Source organism: Prinia subflava (genome assembly GCF_021018805.1).
Source record: "Prinia subflava isolate CZ2003 ecotype Zambia chromosome W unlocalized genomic scaffold, Cam_Psub_1.2 scaffold_36_NEW, whole genome shotgun sequence".
Lineage (NCBI taxonomy): Eukaryota > Metazoa > Chordata > Aves > Passeriformes > Cisticolidae > Prinia > Prinia subflava.
The window spans coordinates 515,647-534,313 of NW_026960611.1; the positions used below are offsets into that span (position 1 = coordinate 515,647).

Consider the following 18,667-nt stretch of genomic DNA (forward strand, 5'->3'; position numbering starts at 1 on the left):
CTTAACAAATTCCAAGCCCATCCATTTTAAGTTACTCTAAATTCCAAGAAGAGGGAATTAGAAGAAGAAAAAGAGAAAGATAGAAAAAACCAAACATAGCTACCACTCCTAGTTCCAGTAGAGTTCAGCTAATAGAAATTCCAAGAGGAGGTAGGGTCAAGCAAGACGTGCTTGCCTTGTGTCAGGTTAAATACCCTTTGGCTTTCCTGGGCCATTCCCCCATGTGGGACTTCTGGTTATCTGGCTACTCTGGGGCTAGACTTAGGTTCCAGGGGTGGGGTATGGAGCATTGCCTCTGGTGTGATAGTTGTGAGAAACAACGCCCAGTTTTAAAATTTCAAAGGTTTATTAAACATTAACGAAATACAACAAAAAACTGAATAAGGAGAAAGAGCAGCGCTAGGAGTCTCTGTGACTAGCAGCCACATGCTTGTCTACAAAATGGATGTCCTGCTTTTTATACCCTTGACGCCTCCTAAACTCTTGTCAGTCAACCCCTTCTCTGCCATCCATTGGTGGAGATCACTTTCTTACAACTTGATTGGAGGTCAGGTGTTGCCATGCTGCACCTCCTAATAACTAGCTGGCCCTCCCCAAATGCCCCAACTACCAAGGCCATCCCGTGACAATACAAGGGGAAGGGGAAAGCGGACTATGGGAGGACATCTCACAGTAACATAACTATACATCTAAACACACATCTATACATCTACAAAACTACTTCTAACCTACACATATTTATCCCTTAATTGTGAGAGCCAGCCATCTCATTACTCATCTATAATAAATCCCTGTTTTCCTTTTTTATGTCATTTGGCTGGAACAATTAATTCTTATTTTCAATTCTGATAATCTTCTTCTATTTCTTGAAGTTAAAATTTTTAAACGAGTCACTAGCATCTGTTGATGTGGGCAGGGACAGTGGGAATAGAAAAAAATAGAAAATAGAAAAATCTCAAGTTTTCCTTAGGTACACTTATTGATGAATTGGTTGGAGTAGGCAAAAGGAAATCACAGAGGTCTGAAATGGCTTTTTGCCCCCATCTACTGTGCCTATGGGGTTGCTACCCATAGCAAGTATATCTTGATAGCAAGTACAGAGGCCAACTTGGTCTTACCCTCTAGTCCCTGTATTGGGTTTTGGAGGGAAATGACAATTGAGGTCCAGTACAGCTTCGTTGTCCCCACCTTACCATGCCTATGGGGTTGCTGCCCACAGCAGGGCTATATAATCTCGGTGGTGGACACAGGGGCCAACTCGGTCTTGCCCTCTAGTTCCTGTCTTGCTGTACTTGTCAATTTCTAATTGAACCACCCCAGCACCTCTCACTGTCCTCCATGTACTTCCCCTTAACAGATACTTTTAATCCTCATCCATTTGTTAAAACAGGACAATTACATTAATAACCGATATGGTTTAAACTCCCTGCACAAAGTGTTACTTAAAACAGTCCTCGAGCTGGCTGGTGGAAGCTTGACTCTACTTTTTGAACATCCTGGTGCTTCTCTGGTTATCTCTTGGTCACTGCTTAAGAGTCAGTTTTGTCTCACCTGGTATGGGTGTTATGGTCCTGAAGAGGAGAAGCAGCAGAGGTCAGGCAATCATCTTGTCAGCCTGGCTAGAACTGCAATGCTGGCTTATGAACTGTTACAGGCAGGTGTTTCTTGGCCATTACATCTGGCAGAGATACTGCAGTTATCTTAGATGAGTTTACGATGAAAAAAAAAAGCTATTAGCATCTAATAAACAGGTGGATTTATCCAGGCTCTGATTCTTTGTAGCAGCAATGCTCACCAGCTTACACACACACCCCCAATCTTTGGTTCTTAAGGTCTCTAGGATGCTCTAGGCTTGCCTACACTGGCAAGACTTGAGTGTCTGCTACCCTAGGTGGTGATGTGCTAGTGGTATGGGCATCTCCTAGGACAAGAGGAAATGCTGTGGCTTTGTGCTGGCAAGTGAAAGGCACAAGCGGCAGCTGTCACTGATCTGTTTTTTGTTGTTACTGATGGTGGACACTGCCACATTCACACTGTGGTTTGCATGCAGGATGGGAGAGGGTGACTGTGAGAAAAGTGGCAAACAGGACTGGCAACTACTGAAAAAGGCAAAAGGGATCTCCCCTTTGGTTAAGATAGAGTAGCTCTAGTGAGGAAGAACATCTTCAGCAGCCACCTACTTAACAGTACAGGGACAGTGACTTAGAGGAAGGCAACATTACATCAGGATTTGCCATTAGTATCTTTTAAGACTTTTTGGGTTTAGCAAAAGTTTTTTGTCTACAGCTGCCTGCTCTTCATGTACCCAGTTGAGTCTTCAGTTACGTCAGACTGTCTAGCTCTTGGGATCTTGGAAAGGACAGTTCTTTTAGAGAAAAGGGACGAAGGAACTGGCCATGCTTAGGACACCTCTCCTTCCTAAGGCAGGCAGCCACTCCTTGCTTTAACAGCTATAAAATGGAAACGCAGAGGTAAATTCTTTCCTCTGTGAAAACAGAGTGCACACAGAGAGCCAGAGTCAACTTAGTTAGCAGAGCCCAGCAGTGACCCACACAGACACACACACAAACACACACATACATCTGCTCTTCCCAGGTGGGACAGCAGCCGGACGCAGTGCTGTGCATCTAGAGCTGTGCCCCCAGAGCCACTTCTCTGGGCATGCCCAGCTCGCCTGTGCGCCTAGGTACACATGGAGAACTAGTGCACACACACAGACACTTGCTCACTTGCACAGAGCCCTGGTGTACAGCAGTACTTGTCAGTAGCACACACTTGTACACACACACGGAGTCGTGCACACTAATATGTGTAGTGTTATAGACATACATATCTTACACAAGGCCATGCTTACATGTAATCCCACAGAGGATCTGTAGCCAGCCTTAGCAGAGAAAAAAAGAAACAGCACTTTGGTCAGAGTCGAACTACAGAGGTATCTATGTGCACAGTGCTGTGCACACTAGCACATCGGTAGCCGTGCAAAGTGGGACATGTACACTTACATCTGGGCACACTAGAAAACACACATGCATGCAGCTTCACACACTGACACACACGCACACCGCAGCACCTGTGTGTGCACACAGAACTATACATGCTGGCACACATAGGCACAGCAGTTCCTAGAGTCCTTCTGGAAAAGAGAGTAGTTGGACATCTACTGCTTGCTACCCTGTAGACAATATTCTACCTTCTGTGCCTTTGGAGTGGGAACAGACAGTGCACATTAGGAGAGGAAGGGAAAGGGAAGTGTTTTGTCAAGGGGCACCTCTTGCCCCTTACCTGATGGGGGGTAGGTGTGGTCTCTTTTTGTGGAGGGTAGCCTACAGTTTCTTGGGGATTAGGCACACACAGTAAGGAAAGCTCTATGCCTCTCTGTAGGGGTGACAGTGACTTTAAAACAGAGTTTTTTAAGGTTTCATCTTGGACTGAAAGAGAGAAAGGTATTTTGAAAATTATTGCATATGCATGGAAAAATGAATTTGAGGGGAGAATGATTGTTCTGTCTTACACTTGATCTGAAATTAGTATAACAGAAAGAGGTAGGAAGTGGCAAGAGAAAGCAGGAAAACACAGCACATCTTAGACCAACGCTTTTCTTGAATCCAGAATTTTCTGTTTGGATGAAGTGGGGTGCAGAGTAACTTTTCTTTGAGATTCAGGACTGAGACGCTAGAGCAAAGAGTTGTTCAGTGAGAAGTCCATTCTCTCTGATCTGTACTGGTGTTGTATATGGATGTTTAAAACTTGGAACATCTACTCTTCCTTTGAGTCACACCATGGCCATTGACCATACTCAATTGTTTTCATAGTCCATTCTATCACACAATATTGCATACTTTTTTTTTTGTTGGGGTCACATCTGCACTGGGTTTGTTTTCTTCTCAGCGGGCTATCGGGTGGCATATCTGTTGACACCTCTGTACTTCTTCTTTCTCCCATTGGGGACTTCTTCCTTGCTCCCAGTCCCATCCCAATTAGCCAACTACAGGCCCTCCCACAAGGCCTGCCTTCCCAATTAGCCAGAAGGAGAAAGAAAGAAAGAAAAAAAGAAAGAAAAGAAAAAGGGAGAAAGAGAGAGAGAGAGAGAGAAAGAGAGAGAGAGAGAGAGAGAGAGAAAGAGAGAGAAAGAGAGAGAGAAAGAGAGAAAGAGAGAGAGAGAGAAAGAGAGAGAAAGAGAGAGAGAGAGAGAGAGAAAGAGAGAGAGAAAGAGAAAGAAAAGAAAAAGGGAGAAAGAGAGAGAGAGAGAGAGAAAGAGAGAGAGAGAGAGAGAGAAAGAGAGAGAAAGAGAGAGAGAAAGAGAGAAAGAGAGAGAGAGAGAAAGAGAAAGAGAGAGAGAGAGAGAGAGAGAAAGAGAGAGAAAGAGAGAGAGAAAGAGAGAGAAAGAGAGAAAGAGAGAGAGAGAAAGAGAGAAAGAAAGAAAGAAAAAGAAAGAGAAAGAAAAAGGGGGAAAGAAAGAAGAAGTTTTACCTTCTTGGAAAACAAAAGCAAGTAAACAACTTGTTTACGATCTGGAGACCCCCATACTACCAGGTTGGTTCCGCCGTTCCTCTCTTGCCTCAGCTCAGCACCCCAATCCTATGGCTTCATGCTGGCAGGTGTTACAGGGGAGCTGCCGTGTTTCTGTGCCCCTCTCCCCCTCCCAGTGCCTTTTGGCTTGCTAGCGTGGGGGAACTGCTGAAAAGCCAGGTACGTGGTCCCGCACTCACTCAGCTCTATGCCGGTGGTTCACAGGGAAGCCTCCGTGCCTCACGCCCCGGCCCCCTTTCCCAGCACACTAGCTCAAGTAAACGCAGAGCTGCTCACTTGGACTATGCTGGGTCCCTGCTGGCTGTCACTCACCCAGACCAGCTCCCACTTGCGGTTCCTGCTCCAGAAACACCATCTAACTCTTTGTTTGCGGTCTCTGCTCAGAAAGCCCCACTCACCTCCTTGCTCCTGGTCTCCGCCTGGAAAACCCTGCACACACAGTTCTGTCCAAGCAGCTTTCCTGCTGCCAGCACCGACCCTGTGCAACTGGGAAAACCCCATACACGCAGCTCCCTCCAAGTGGCAGTTTTCATGCCACCGACGCTGACTCTGTGCAACTGGGAAAACCCTGTACATGCGGCACCCTCTGAGCAACGGCTTTCCTGCCACTGGCACCGACCCCGTGCAACCCGGAAAACCTCCGATACACGTGGCTTCTCCCAAGGGGCAGGTGCTGGCTCTGCAGAAGCGGGTACCCTGCTATTGGGTCAGACCCGCTGGGCTCTACTGCTCGGTGTACTTCAGTCGCCGTGGGCAGGTAAGGCTGCAGCCCTAGAGCTTTACTGCGCTTAGCGCTACCAGATGCTGTTTACATGAATGACTCCACTTGTGGTTCCCACCGCCAGAGACCCCACCTCCGCCTTTTTCCTACCCCTCTTTCGTATGCATCCCACCAGCCACAAGTCTCCCCCCTCCCTTTTTCTCTGTGTTCCACCTGCAGTTTCTCTGACCCTCTTTCACTTGAGTTCCACCATTTTGCGGTCCTCCCGCTTTCCTCTTACTCCACGTCCCACCCTTAAACCCGGTAACTCTCAACCTGACGTTCCTACGATGCTCTTGAGTTCCACCCTAAAACTGGTAACCCTCAATCTGGCATCCCGCCAGCCACTGGTCCCCACTTTCCTCTACTATGCGTCCCGCCTGCAACTTCTCTGACCCTCCTCCACATGCGTCCTGCCGTCCACAGGTCCCGCTTTCCTCTACTATGCGTCTCACCCTATATGTCCAACAGTCTGATATCCCAAAGCTATAACAGACCAGGAATGGGTCTTGTGTACTATTTCGCCGGAGCTGACATTTGTACACTCAGATTATGGACTAACAATCAGGCCAAAACAATTATGAGGATGGTACTCACCTTCCCCCTCTTCTTTCTCATTATTCAGTCTTCCGCTGTCCCTGGGGTTTTGACCTGCGATCACCGATGGTCCCAGGAGGAATCGATTTAGCTGCCGAACTCATGGCAGGGTGCACTTCTCTTTAGAAAACTCCTAGGGCCATGGAGACAAGATGTATATCCCGGACTGAGTCCCCATTTGTGAGAAACGACTCCCAGTTTTAAAATTTCAAAGGTTTATTAAATCTTAACAAAATTCAGCAAAAGACTGAATAAGGAGAAAGAGCAGAGCTGGGAATCTCCATGACTAGCAGCCACATGCTCGTCCACAAAATGGATGTCCCGCTTTTTATACCTTTGACGCCTCCCAAAGTCTTGTCAGTCAACTCCTTCTTTGACATCCATTGGTGGAGATCACTTTCTTACAACTTGATTGGAGGTCAGGTGTTGCCATGCAGCACCTCCTAGTAACTAGCTGTCCCTCCCCAAATGCCCCAACTACCAAGGCCACCCTGTGACAACAATACAAGGGGGAGGGCAAAGAGGACTATGGGAGGACATCTCACAATAGCATACATCTATACATACATACAATATAATATACATGCAAATATATATAATATATATAATACAATACAAATACATACAGTAACTATACATCTACAAATCTTCTAACATGCGCATAATATTTATCCCTTAATTGTGAGAGCCAACCATCTTATTACTCATCTATAACATAGTGATTGGCAGCCATGGCAGGGCTGGGATACAGGCCCAGGGAGGCATGGGGTCTATGGGGTAGTACATTGCCTTGCCTAAGGCAAGGCCCAACCTGACCCTTCCCTCACACACATGCACCCAAAATGTTTTGAGCCAGCAATCTCCTCCAGTCTCTTATAGCTACCAAACTGGAGGACACTTGTATGAGTTGGTCAGCATATTATACTGAAGTCTTACTCCTGTAGTAGAACCTTGGGCCAGGAGTATTATATGGTACATGGTGTCAGAGATGAGACTGACAGGTACAATTTTGCCAGGGCTATTCTCAGAACTTCCTCAATATGCTTTTAACTGCTGGAAGTATGTTGTGGTTTGGCACTGGCTAAGCACCAGGTACTCTTGAAAAAACTATTCACTCATTCTCCTCTGCTATAGTTGAGCAGAGGACAGGGAAAGAAAAACTGAAGGGCTCATGAGTTCAGATAAAGATAAGGAGAAAACACTTTGGGGCAAAAGAGGTTCAAAACTTAAAAGGTTTAAAGAAAAAAAATATTAACAGAATTAAAATTAACATAATTAAAAGAGGATAATGAGAACCAAAATAAACCTTTAGAACACCTTTTTCCCCCCTCCAGCCCTTCCTTCCTTCCCACCAAAAGCACAGGGAGACAGGGCGTGAGAGTTTTAGTCAGTTTTTCACTCAAAATCCTTCTTCAGTTTGCTTAGGGAGAGGTGTGTCTTCTGCTATGCCATGGGGTCCTTCTCACAGGAGGCAGTTCTCTGTGAACTTCTTCAGCATGGTTCTAATTTTCATGACTAGTAGTCCCACCTGAACCTGCTGTAACATGAGTCCCTCCCTCAGGCAAAACTAGTCTTCCCAAACTACATGGTGTGGGTCATTTTAGTCCATGGGGTGTAGTCTGTTAAGGATAAGCTGCTCTAGTATGGAAGCAAGGGCCCTCTGTCTCTGGAAGTAAGGGTCTTCTCTTTCTTTTCAATTTCCTACTAGATTACAGCTTTTCAGCATCTAGTCGCTCCAGCGTGAGCACCTTTTCTCATAGGCTGTGAGTGCATCTCTGCATCCCCCCCATACACTTCATGAATTACAGGGAAAGTTTGTTGTATTATAGTCCTCAGCACGACTTGTCGAAGAATCTCAGCTCCGACATTTGGAGCACCTCCTCCCCTTCCTTCCTTTCACTGACCTTAGTGTCGCAATGTTTTTCAACTCACGTGTCTTCACCTTTTCCTTTTCTCTGACTCAGGAGAAAATTGTTGTCCGTAGGTTCATTTATTCTCAAATTCTATCAATTGAAAAGTTCTTATAGGGTTTTGCAGCTCTGAAAGGTTGATCTCATCTGGGCTCTGTATCAGGGAATTACTTGCCATGCCCCTCGCTGTTGGCCATGTAGTCCCTGCTGGCACCTCGTGAGCAGTGCTGACTGCCCTGGTGCTGGCACCATTCAGTGCCTCTCTTCATGCAGGGCGCTGAAAAGGGGAAGCCACTGCCTCTTCCCTTCTGCTTGCAGCACAGCTGGCTAAAAGTGGCTAAGCAGGCAAAGTTCACTGCAAGTCATGCCAAGATGGCAGCGGCAGCATGACCCCAGCTGCTCCCAGCGTCGGCCATGTGGCTGCTCCCAGCAACAGGAGGGCCCCAGCTGTGGCACCTCCCCACCCCTCGGAAAAAAAGAGGACTGCACACATTTTTTTCCTTCTTAAATATGTCATCACAGAGGCATTACCAACTTCTCTAATTAGGCCAGCAACATGTCCATTGTCAGAGCCTTCAGGGATTGACTCTGCTGGACATAGTAGAAGCTTTGAGCAGCTTCTCTCTCAGAAGCTGCCTCTGTGGCTTCCCCTGCCCACCAAAAATACACAGACTGTTTTAAATTTACACAAAGAATGAAGTGGCTAACAGCCATATTAAATAACAGTTTTTAAAAACCCTTTCATTGCTCCACTTTAAGATGTGACTGTTCAACAGTGGCTTGTATAATGCTTCCTCTACATAGGTTTTTCTTGTTGCTTTAGAAATTGTCATTAAAAACAATTTGCGCTCTTACCCATCAGTGTGTTTAAGCAGAAGGGTCATCTGTTTACAAAAATAAAAGGATTCTTCACTTTCTAGATGAGATTTTAACTTCATGTAGTGGGTTGATGATGGCCAGATGCCAGGCACCCACCACAGCTGCTGTCTCACTCCCCTACACAGATGCATAGGGGAGAGAAAATTTAACAAAGGGTTTGTGGGTTGAGATAAAGACAGGAGAGATCACTCCCCAAATACTGTCACCGGCAAAACAGACTAAAGATATTAATTGAATTTATTGCTAACAAAATCAGAGCAGGATAAGGAAAAGTAAACTAAACCCTTAAAAACACCTTCCCCCCACCTTTCCTCCTTCCTGACTAGGCAAGGAGACAGGGAATGGGAGTTTTGGTCCATTTATCACCTGTGGTTTCTCCCACTGCTCAGGGAGAGGAGTCATTCCCCTGCTGCACTGTGGGGTCCCTTCCACAGGAGACGGTTCTCTGCAAACTGCTGCAATGTGAGTCCATCCCACGGGCAACAGTCCTCCCCAAACTGCTGCAACATGGGTCACTCTTCCATGGGGTGCAGCCCTTCAAGGACAGGCTGCTCTATCATGTGCCCCTCTCTCCACAGGCCTCCCACAGGGTCACAGCCTCCTCTAAGGCATCCCTCTGCTCTGGTGTGGGGCACTTCCAGGGCTGCAGGTGGATCTTTTCATCCCCATGGATCTCCATGGGCTGCAGGGGAACAGCTGCTTCACCATAGTCTTCACCATGGGCTGCAGAGGAATCCCAGCTCTGGCACCTGGAGCAGCTCCTGCCCTTCCTTCTCCACTGACCTTGGTGTCTGCAGAGTTGTTCCTCTCACATGTTCTCACCCTGCTCTTCTTTGTCTGCAATTACAACTGCACAATCACTTCTTTTTTCTTCTTAAACATGTTATCCCAGAGGCCTTACCACCATTTCCAATTGGCCTAGCCTTTGCCAGCACCATGTGTCTTTGGAGCCGCCAGGGACTGGCTATGCTGGACATGGAGGAAGCTTCTGTCAGTTTCTCACAGAAGCCACCCCTGCAGCCCCCCAGCTACCAAAGCTTGGCCATGCAAACCCAATACACTTCACTAGACTAGTACTGTTCTGATTGGGCTGGAGCAAAGAGAATATTATGTCCATCAATGTTTTGCTTCTGGAAGACTTTTAGTTTTCAAATGTCCTAAAACACTTGGTGCATTTCTAATGTGTGCTTGTGGGTTTTATAACAAAGTTTTATTCAAGATGTTGTGATATCAGTGGTCATCATTAAAAAAAAAAGCATACTGGGAAGAAACTAAGTGGGATTTTTCTTTTTTTTTCTTGTACCAAAACAGAGAGTTGCTATGTAAATACCACAATGTGTGTTTGTATTCTCAGTGGCTGGTATCAATTTCAGACAAACAAGAAGTCTCTACAAGGGGAGGTGTCTTTCAAGGGGAGATGTTGTTTTGAATGACACCACTTAGTGTGTCAATAGGTCTAATGAGTGTTTGCAACACCTGAGTAATTTGGGGTGTGAGATTGGTGCATAGAGGTAATCCTGCTTCACTTGAATCATCCTATTTAGAGCATGACTTGTGCCAGTGGGACTAAGCAGGGCATAGTAGCAGCAGTTGCACCAGACTGAGCAGTTGAGAGATCTGGTGGTCTCTGACCTGGCCATGATTTATTACTCTCAGTGCAAAGGCTATCACAGTTGCTATTTCTACATAAGCAAATGCTTTGGCATATCCAGGTTCTCAAATTGCCAGTTCAAATACAATTTGGATGCTGTGTTGCAAATAGCGATGTTGGTGGCTAGTGAGGTGCCATCTGGATGCTGTGTTGTGCAATGCTTGAATATGTGCTTCTCACTAATGATCAATGAAAATACTATTATATTCCCCCTGGAACACTTTTTCATCCTGATGGTGCAGATAGGATGTAGGTTATTTGGTGTGATGGTTTCAAAGCCGGAAGAAATACCACTTTTGTCCAATAGGACTATGGGACCCGCCACTGGTGCATGGTATGAGAGTTTAAGTGACATTAGCATGTTATGACAGGACCTTGGGGTCCTGGTCGACAGAAAGTTGAATATGAGTCAGCACTGCCCTGGCAGCCAGGAGAGCTAACTATGTCCTGGGGGGCACCAGCTAAAGCATTGCTATCCAATCAAGGAAGGGGATTGTCCCACTCTGCTCTGCACTGGTGCGACCTCACCTTGAATACTGTTAGCAGTTTTGGTCACTGCAATAAAGATAATAAACTATTAGAGACTGTTATGAATGGAGATAATAGCTTTTAGATGAGTCCTGCCTTAGGCTTAGATTTCTGGCAGTGGCTCTGTTTGAGGCGGCCTGCACCTCAAATTTATCTCTCTCACAAGTTCTTAAGAATGGCCAATTAGGTCTATTATAAAATTAATTATTTATTGTAGAATACAGGGCTATAATTGTTGAAGTTATTAAAGCTTATGTTTACCAGAAAGCCGTGTTGGAAAGGCACAGCTCTAAGATAGATGGTTGGAAACCAGCTGGGGGGGGGGATGAGAGATAGTTATGACTCGTAGACAGCACACTGCAGCTGAGCCAGCCAACGGGTGCTCTTCTTCTGTTGTTTTGGTTTTGCCTAGTTGAGATTAAAGGTATAAAAGGAGGATAACTTCTACAATGAAGTGATTCCCTTTGCATGCACAAGGGGGTCCATGCCTTTGCTGCAAATGGGAGCCTGGATCAGGACTTAAGATGGTATAGGACAGATACCATTCCGGTAGCAACTCCCACTGAAGTCAAGGAATCGACCGGCCATGAAGGATCTGGGAAAAGGATCCTGGAAAAGGCCAGGAAGGATCAGAAAAAGATCCGGGAAAAGACTAGGAAAGGATCCGTGAAAAAGATCCAGGGAAGGATCGGAAGAGTTTGGGGGAAGAACTCAAGGACCAGTGCGGGCCCCTCACTTATTAAGTGAGTAGACCAGTGGGGGTAATAATGGAAGGTGGAATATCCCTGGAACAGAGGAGCTTGGGCCAGGTACAGCAGCTCCTACATCAGCAATCAAATTATGTGGCTGATGCAAAACTCAGCACCCTGCTGGATTGGGTGTCTAATCACATTAAAGTTTTTCCCCTTAATGGACCCCTTTGGTTAGAAGCCTGGCAAGCAGTGGGGCAGAGACTTTTTGATACCGCCAGGGACAACTATGCTGAAGCCTGTGGGCATCTTGCCATGTGAGGGACAATCATGGCAGCTATTAAAGAAATATCAGCCATTGTGCGCCATCAGAAGCTAGTTCTCCTGAACCCTCAGCACCACCAGAACCCGTATATAACCCCAAGATTAATCCAAGCCCTGGTCCCGCTCCGCACCTGCACGCAGGCATCAAAAATGGCAGCCAAGCGCTGCCTCAGGTCTTGCTTGGCATAGGTAATGAAGCCCAGGGACAGCAGGACAGTGGCCAGATTGAAACAGGCCATGCAGCAAGGCGCTGGCGGCATAGGTGCCCAGCACAGTGGCAAGGGTACCCAAGTGCCGGCCAGTCTAGAACGCGTGGGTGTGCAGCCAGTAAGGCAGAGGCAGGTTCCGGTTTGTCACCACCTCTGCCATGGAGTGTGCCCACCAGCAGTGGCCATGCTTGGGCCCATCATGGCTGAAGATGGAGGCGTGGGGCAGCGGGCAGTGAGCGAGGGGTGGCTGACAGTGCAGAGCCCACAACTTCCAATGTGAGTCCCACTGCGGCCCCTACGGGCTCACTGGTGTGGGAGCAGCGGGCAGGCGGCTCCCCCAGCGCAAGAGCAGGCATGCTGCAGCTATCGCTGGGCAGCCCAAGTGGAGCTGCAGAAAAGGCAGGCAAGCTAAGTGCTAAGGAAGCAAGGGAAAAGTCCCAGAACGCCTCAGAGCAAGCGGCTGCCTGCAACCGCCTGGGCGAGATCCTGACTGCCCTCAGCCGGTACCAGGAAAAGCCGATCAAGGAAGCTTTCTACAACACCAGGGCTGTGAGAGTCCAGCTAGCTCAGTCAGTAGAGCATGGGACTTTTAATCCCAGGGTCCTGGGTTCATGCCCCACGTTGGGCAATCCAGGCAGGGCAGCAGAAATGTCACTGCCACGGTCGAAGCTGCTGCTTCTAGCTGCCAAGACCTCTGAGTTTTGGACATATGAGCAAGATTTTGTTTTAAAAAGGAATACCCTTGGCAAAAGGGCAGAAAGAAATAACCTCCACTTGTATGCAAAACATTGCTGTAGAGCTAGACCTTGCCTCCAAAGACAGCACTGGAGGTGGGATTCTGGTGCCTTGCCATGGTTGCTAGCAGGTTTCAACCTTTTGCTGATCCATTTCAGTAGTTTGCTGAAGATAAAGATCCTTTGCATGTGTTGAAATGGTTATTCTTACCTTTAGGATTTTGTTTTCTCTTAAAGCTTTCGTGGTACTTCGATTTGTAACTAAAAGAACTGTAACTAGGATTTAATCATCTGTCTTGTCTTATTAATAACCATATTTTGTTTACAGAGTTAAGATCTCTAATTTGTATTTATGATGCTTCATGGCATTTTCACATTCTGTGAATTTTGTCAAGCCTCTAGTGTTGTGTCCATAAAAAGTTAAGACACATGGTTCCTTAAATGTTTCTATAAATTGCTGAACATGTAATTCTGTAATTTCCTACAGTATAGTTCTACAGGTGTAGTACCAAATACTTTTGCACAGGCCAACTTATCTACAAATGAGGAAGCTTTTAGCTGCTTTCTGACAAAATTGAAATGCCTGGTACACACAGGGATCCAGCCATAAGATATTATTTGATGCTACTTGTGTGCATTTCTTTGATTATTTGTAAGTTGTTTATGTTAAGGAAATATTAATAAAGGTTTATTTTTAAGATATATTGAGAAAACCTTCTCAGTTAAGGCTTCAGGCCCTAATCAAGTCCTAGCTCTGGCTGACTAGGGAAGTGTGTCATAAATCCCAGGTGATTTTGTCCTAAAAAATGAAACCAAGTGACTTTGATGTGTAAATTTGGTCTTATAAAAGCTGAACCCTCTTTTTGAGGTAAACTTGGGAGCCTTGTTCCAGAAAAAGCTATCCAAGTCCAGCTATGACAGACCCTGGGTAAAGGTAAAGCATTTATTGTTTTATTGAATGTATTATCTTACTGTTCATAATAAGTGCATGTTATCTAAATTTAATAGATTGAAATATGTTCAACAATAGACCTAGACACCTCAGAGTGAGTTAACTTCTTGCAGCAATGGGGTGTGTTTCACAATACCAGTATCCCCCACTCTCCCACAAGGCAATTAAAAACAAAAAGAGGAGGAGTTAGAGTGTCCTTATGACAAACTAGCTAAATCCCTATATGTCCTCAATTTTAAAAAAAATGGACAATGGAAAAGACCCCTGGACCTAGTAACATGGGGAAGGTGAAATCAGGGTCTCTATTAACTATATGGAAGCTGGAACAGAGCAACGCACGGTACAACCAATATGGTCAGATCATACATTCTCCTCTTTATTCCCAAAATGGCTGGTATTATACAGTTTCAGATAGTTTACAGTTGCAGGTGTTTTCTAATTGGCATTCAGCATGAGAAAGAATGCAAACAATCTTAGTTTAAGGCAGCTACTGTGATTCTACTCTAACTGCCCTATCTAAAGCATGCACACACCTTAACTTAAATTCTAACTGCGCCACAGGCTTATCTACTTTCACACAGGTCTAAGACTGAGGCCCAGCAGGCCCAAACCCTAGGCCCAGGTTGGGATAGCTCAAACTTCATTCCATAGCACGTCATGCTCATGTTACAGGAAGGGGTTATGCCTGTGTCTCCACAGGTCAGCATGTGGAGTGGGTTCCATCACAGTGTGTGACCTTTTGTCACACTATCCTAATGTAGTTGCTATGTTATAAGCATGTTACAGTTTTTGAAAAGTTGTTATGGTTATTATTGTTATCACTGTTATTAAAAAAACCCCAAAAAACCAGAGGGGGAGATGTAGAATATGGGGTTATAATTGTTAGTTATTAAAGCTTATGTTTACCAGACAGCCCTGTTGGAAAGGCACAGCTGCAAGATAGATGGTTGGAAACCAGCTGGGGGGGGGGTGAGAGATAGTTATGACTCGTAGACAGCACACTGCAGCTGAGCCAGCCAACAGGTGCTCTTCTGTTATGTTTTGGTTTTACCTAGTTGAGATTAAAGGTATAAAAGGGGGGTAACTTCTACAATAAGGTGATTCCCTTTGCATGCACAAGGGGGCCAGTGCCTTTGTTCCCCGTTGCTACAATTTATTGAATAGACACAAGATTAGCAGACAGAAGATTTTAAACAGACTTACTACACAGAATAAAACAAAACTTCTAGTAGATACAAACACAGTGCATGATCTAAGGTACCTATATTACAGCTAGCAAAGAAATAGTATAGATTAAGAGCAAAGTAACTTACCACCAAATTGATGATGGAGTACACATAAAGTCTTTTCACTCAATTCCTGGAAAAGCAACCATGGAGTTTGCACCCAAACTTTGGAGAGCAGCCATACATGTTAGTGTGCAGATGACTTCTGATTTGTGAAAGTTTTGTGTCACTTCGATAGTTTGTAAAGTGAAGTGTCTGTCAGTCAGAAATTCCAGCAGTTCTTCTTCCTACATCTTTGTACTATTTTTAAAATAAACCAGCAGGGGATTCCAAGTCAGCACTACAATTTAATAGGAAAATTAAAATAAAGGCAAAGAACACTGGCTTAAGCTGACAGGATACAACCTGACGCCCTGTTGGTCAGGGTGGTGGTAGTGGTCCAGTTAAATGGTGGCTGCAGTCCTGTTGAAGTGATAGATATGGTTCTGTTGAAGCAGTGATCCTGTAGAAGGGTCTGGTCTTCCTCTGAAGGTCCAGTGTCATTATGATTTTTGGACGGTATGAAAATAACGACACGTCTCTCATTGCAGAGCAGAAATGAGAGCAATCTTTATTCTTCTACATTCTCTTTTTATAGAGTACTTCGGTACAATTCATATGATTGGTCCTTAGAGCCTACACCCTATTGTAAACACCTTTTCCAGTAAACATGTTGGAAAAACACCACCTGCTGATGGTTTTCACTTCGCAAGGATTGTTTTGTTCTTCCTTAAGATTTTCCCAGGCCAGAATGAGAAAGTTGCTCGCTTGCTTTTCACACAGACTCTGGCAGAGCCTGAAGCCTAAATTCAGACCATTGTCAGCACCCATAGTCCAGTGGTGGTTATGGAGCTCTTCTCCTCTGGGAATCCAGTGGATAAGGCTGCTCATGTTGTTCCAAACCTCAGATTACATCCAGATAGGAATGCTTGGTTCCTCCCCCTGGGCAGACCATTTCACAATGGGATGATGTAATTTTATGAATCATGCAGTGAGACTTGATGGCCCATTAGCAGAAGATAGTCCCTGGAGGGAATTATCAGGAATGAGTCATGGAAGAGATAAAGAACACTGCCCCACCTGTTTTTGACAGCTTATGAAGATGGTGATAGAATACATACTTTTGGTTACATCTTACATTGTAACCTAAGACAATCTTGCTCTCAAGGTGAGATGTTTATTGTCAGCTCAGGATCTCCCCTCCCTGGATAACTCCAGAGATAACTTGCTACCAGAGAGATGTCCGACCTAGGTTATCTCACCAGTTCCTGTGAGGGGGAAAATGCCCAGAGTTATGCACCATCTGATAGGCAGAACAGATAAACTCTTCTGTGGCAGACCAGAAGTCCTTCTACAGAGAGCATCCAAAGGAGAGCTGTGAAGATGGTGAAGGGCCTTGAGGGGAAACTGTATGAGGAGTGGCCGAGGTCACTTGGTCTGTTCAGCCCAGAGAAGAGGAGACTGAGGGGAGACCTCATTGCAGTCTACAACTTCCTTGTGAGGGGAAGAAGAAGGGCAGACACTGATCTCTTCTCTCTGGTGCCCAGTGACAGCACCCAAGGGAATGACCTGAAGTTGTGTCAGGGAAGGTTTAGGTTGGATATTATAAAAAGGTTCTTCCCCCAGATAGTGATTGGGCATTGGAACAGGGTCCCCAGGGAAGTGGTCACAGCACCAAGCCTGACAGACTTCAAGAAGTGTTTGGACAATACTCTCAGGCACATGGTGGAATTCTTGGGGCTATCCTGTGCCGGACCAGGATTCGGACTTCAATGATCCTTGTGGGTTCCTTCCAACTCAGGGAATTATTCTATGATTCTATGAATTCCAAATTAACAGGATGTTCCTCATTTTAACAGTTTCTTATCCTTTTGGAGCCTGTGACTACCTTGTCAATAGTGAAGGAATCCAAACAGTACCTTAACTGTCATCTGAGTATGAAAATGGGCCAGTGTCCTGAGTGGAGTGGGAGCTTCAGACAAAGTTTATTAAAGAAGCCCTGCCACTGAGTCATGAGCTGCCAAGAAAACCCCCTTGTTTTCAAAACTCCTCAGAGAGAGGAGCCTGAGAAATGCATCTTAGCCTCAGGCTATCAACAGTTTGCGTTTTGCAACTTTTTCCTGCAAGTTCTAATGATGGCAAATCAGATATATTTGTATAAAAATGAATTATTTATTAAGACAAATGAACAGACAAAAGATAACTGATGAAAAATCTTAATCAGAATTACTACACAGGATAAAATGAAAAGAACTACTAGTAGATTACAGTATAACATAAATCAGTGCACTATATCAAAGTACCTATATTAAAGCTAGCAAAATAAATAGTATTGATTAGGAGTTGAACATAACTTACCACTGAAATGACAGTAATGCACGTAGATTACTTCACTTAATCCCTTGGAAAGTAACCATGAAATAGATGTCCCCACTCATGGGAGAAACTCCCCGCATTTCCAGGAAAATGTATAGAACATTTATGCTTTGTTGCAGTTTGGTGTGGATTTTACACTTGTAAAGTATATCTGTCAGTCAGAAATTCAGCTTATATTGTCAAATCTTACTTCAAAAGTAAGATGCTTATCAGCAGTTGGGAGATGCCAGACCAGTGTTAACCCCATGGTGCCAAAGTAACTCACTACAAGACAGCTTGTCCTGTTCCAGTTATCTGACTGGTTAACAAGCAATAGATAAGCTCATGTGGGGAGTGAGATGCCTTGCTACAGTCAGATAAAAATAGTGAGTCACAGCTCACTGAACAAGAAGTTAGTCACCATCTTAGTGGTCACTGGTGTCTGTGGATCTGCATCACTCAAGGCAAAGTTACAAATGGGTGTTAGAGGAATGCTTCAGATTGTTATACACAGCTGGAAATCTTGCTTGTAATTCCAAAAGCTTAGACCAGAGATCCAAGAGAGTGCCATTTATATTGTGTGTTTTCTAATACTTCTTCACAGCAGCTCAAGGAAAGCAAACCTATAGTCTGGCTGCTTGGAGGTGGTTGAGCTGTAAGTAATTCTACCTTATGAGTTTGCAGGATGCCTGAAGGAAGTTTAAACTTTAAATATTTTTTAAATAACACACGAGTGACATATAAAGAACAGATGGAAGACGATGAAATAAATCTGAGGCTTCTCATTAGAGTGATCACAAATCAGACATCCAATTAAGTTATATTGCCTTGTTTCAAAAATCAGAATTGCTATGCTAAATAGTCTTGAGCTATTTCACTGTTTTGGTTCAAGTGGAGTGTCTAGACTTTAGGCCACTTTTCCCATTTGACCACTTTTGTGTAAATGTGACTTCCCACTTGTATGCCAATACTTGGATTTTACTTTAGCTTATCTACTCTAAAGCTGGGTTATTTTAAAACCTGTTTTGAATATGATAAAAAAGATGGATCTTTTTAGAGACAGAATACAGTGTTCAGGAGAGAGCTTCAACTTCCAATTGTGTAGGGATAGTCTTGTCACAAGGAAAGCTAAAACATTTGGTGTATTGACTTCAAAATCTATTCAGTTGTTAGATTGTTGTGTTGTGTATTTGTTTTTTTTAGTAGTTATTAGCCAAAACATTAAAAACAAACAAAACAAAACACCACCAAAAAACCAAAACTGAGACAATGAAGTCCAGA

At 44.7% G+C, this 18,667-nt stretch overlaps 1 protein-coding gene and 1 non-coding gene across 6 annotated transcripts in view; both read left to right on the forward strand.

Moving 5' to 3' along the window:
* The window catches only part of LOC134565152 (ubiquitin-associated protein 1-like), a 74,644-nt gene that overhangs the window by 31,175 nt on the left and 24,802 nt on the right, over positions 1-18,667 (forward strand). For 2 of the 5 annotated variants that reach the window (XM_063424600.1, XM_063424601.1), the window contains exon 3: positions 4,918-5,290. The exons of the other annotated variants lie outside the window; for them this stretch is intronic. In XM_063424600.1, the coding sequence (XP_063280670.1) occupies positions 4,918-5,290 (373 nt within the window). The remainder of the gene's footprint in view (positions 1-4,917; positions 5,291-18,667) is intronic. 5 annotated transcript variants of the gene reach the window in all.
* TRNAK-UUU (transfer RNA lysine (anticodon UUU)) lies at positions 12,636-12,708 on the forward strand. Its single transcript has one exon. It is a non-coding gene; the product is annotated as a tRNA-Lys (tRNA).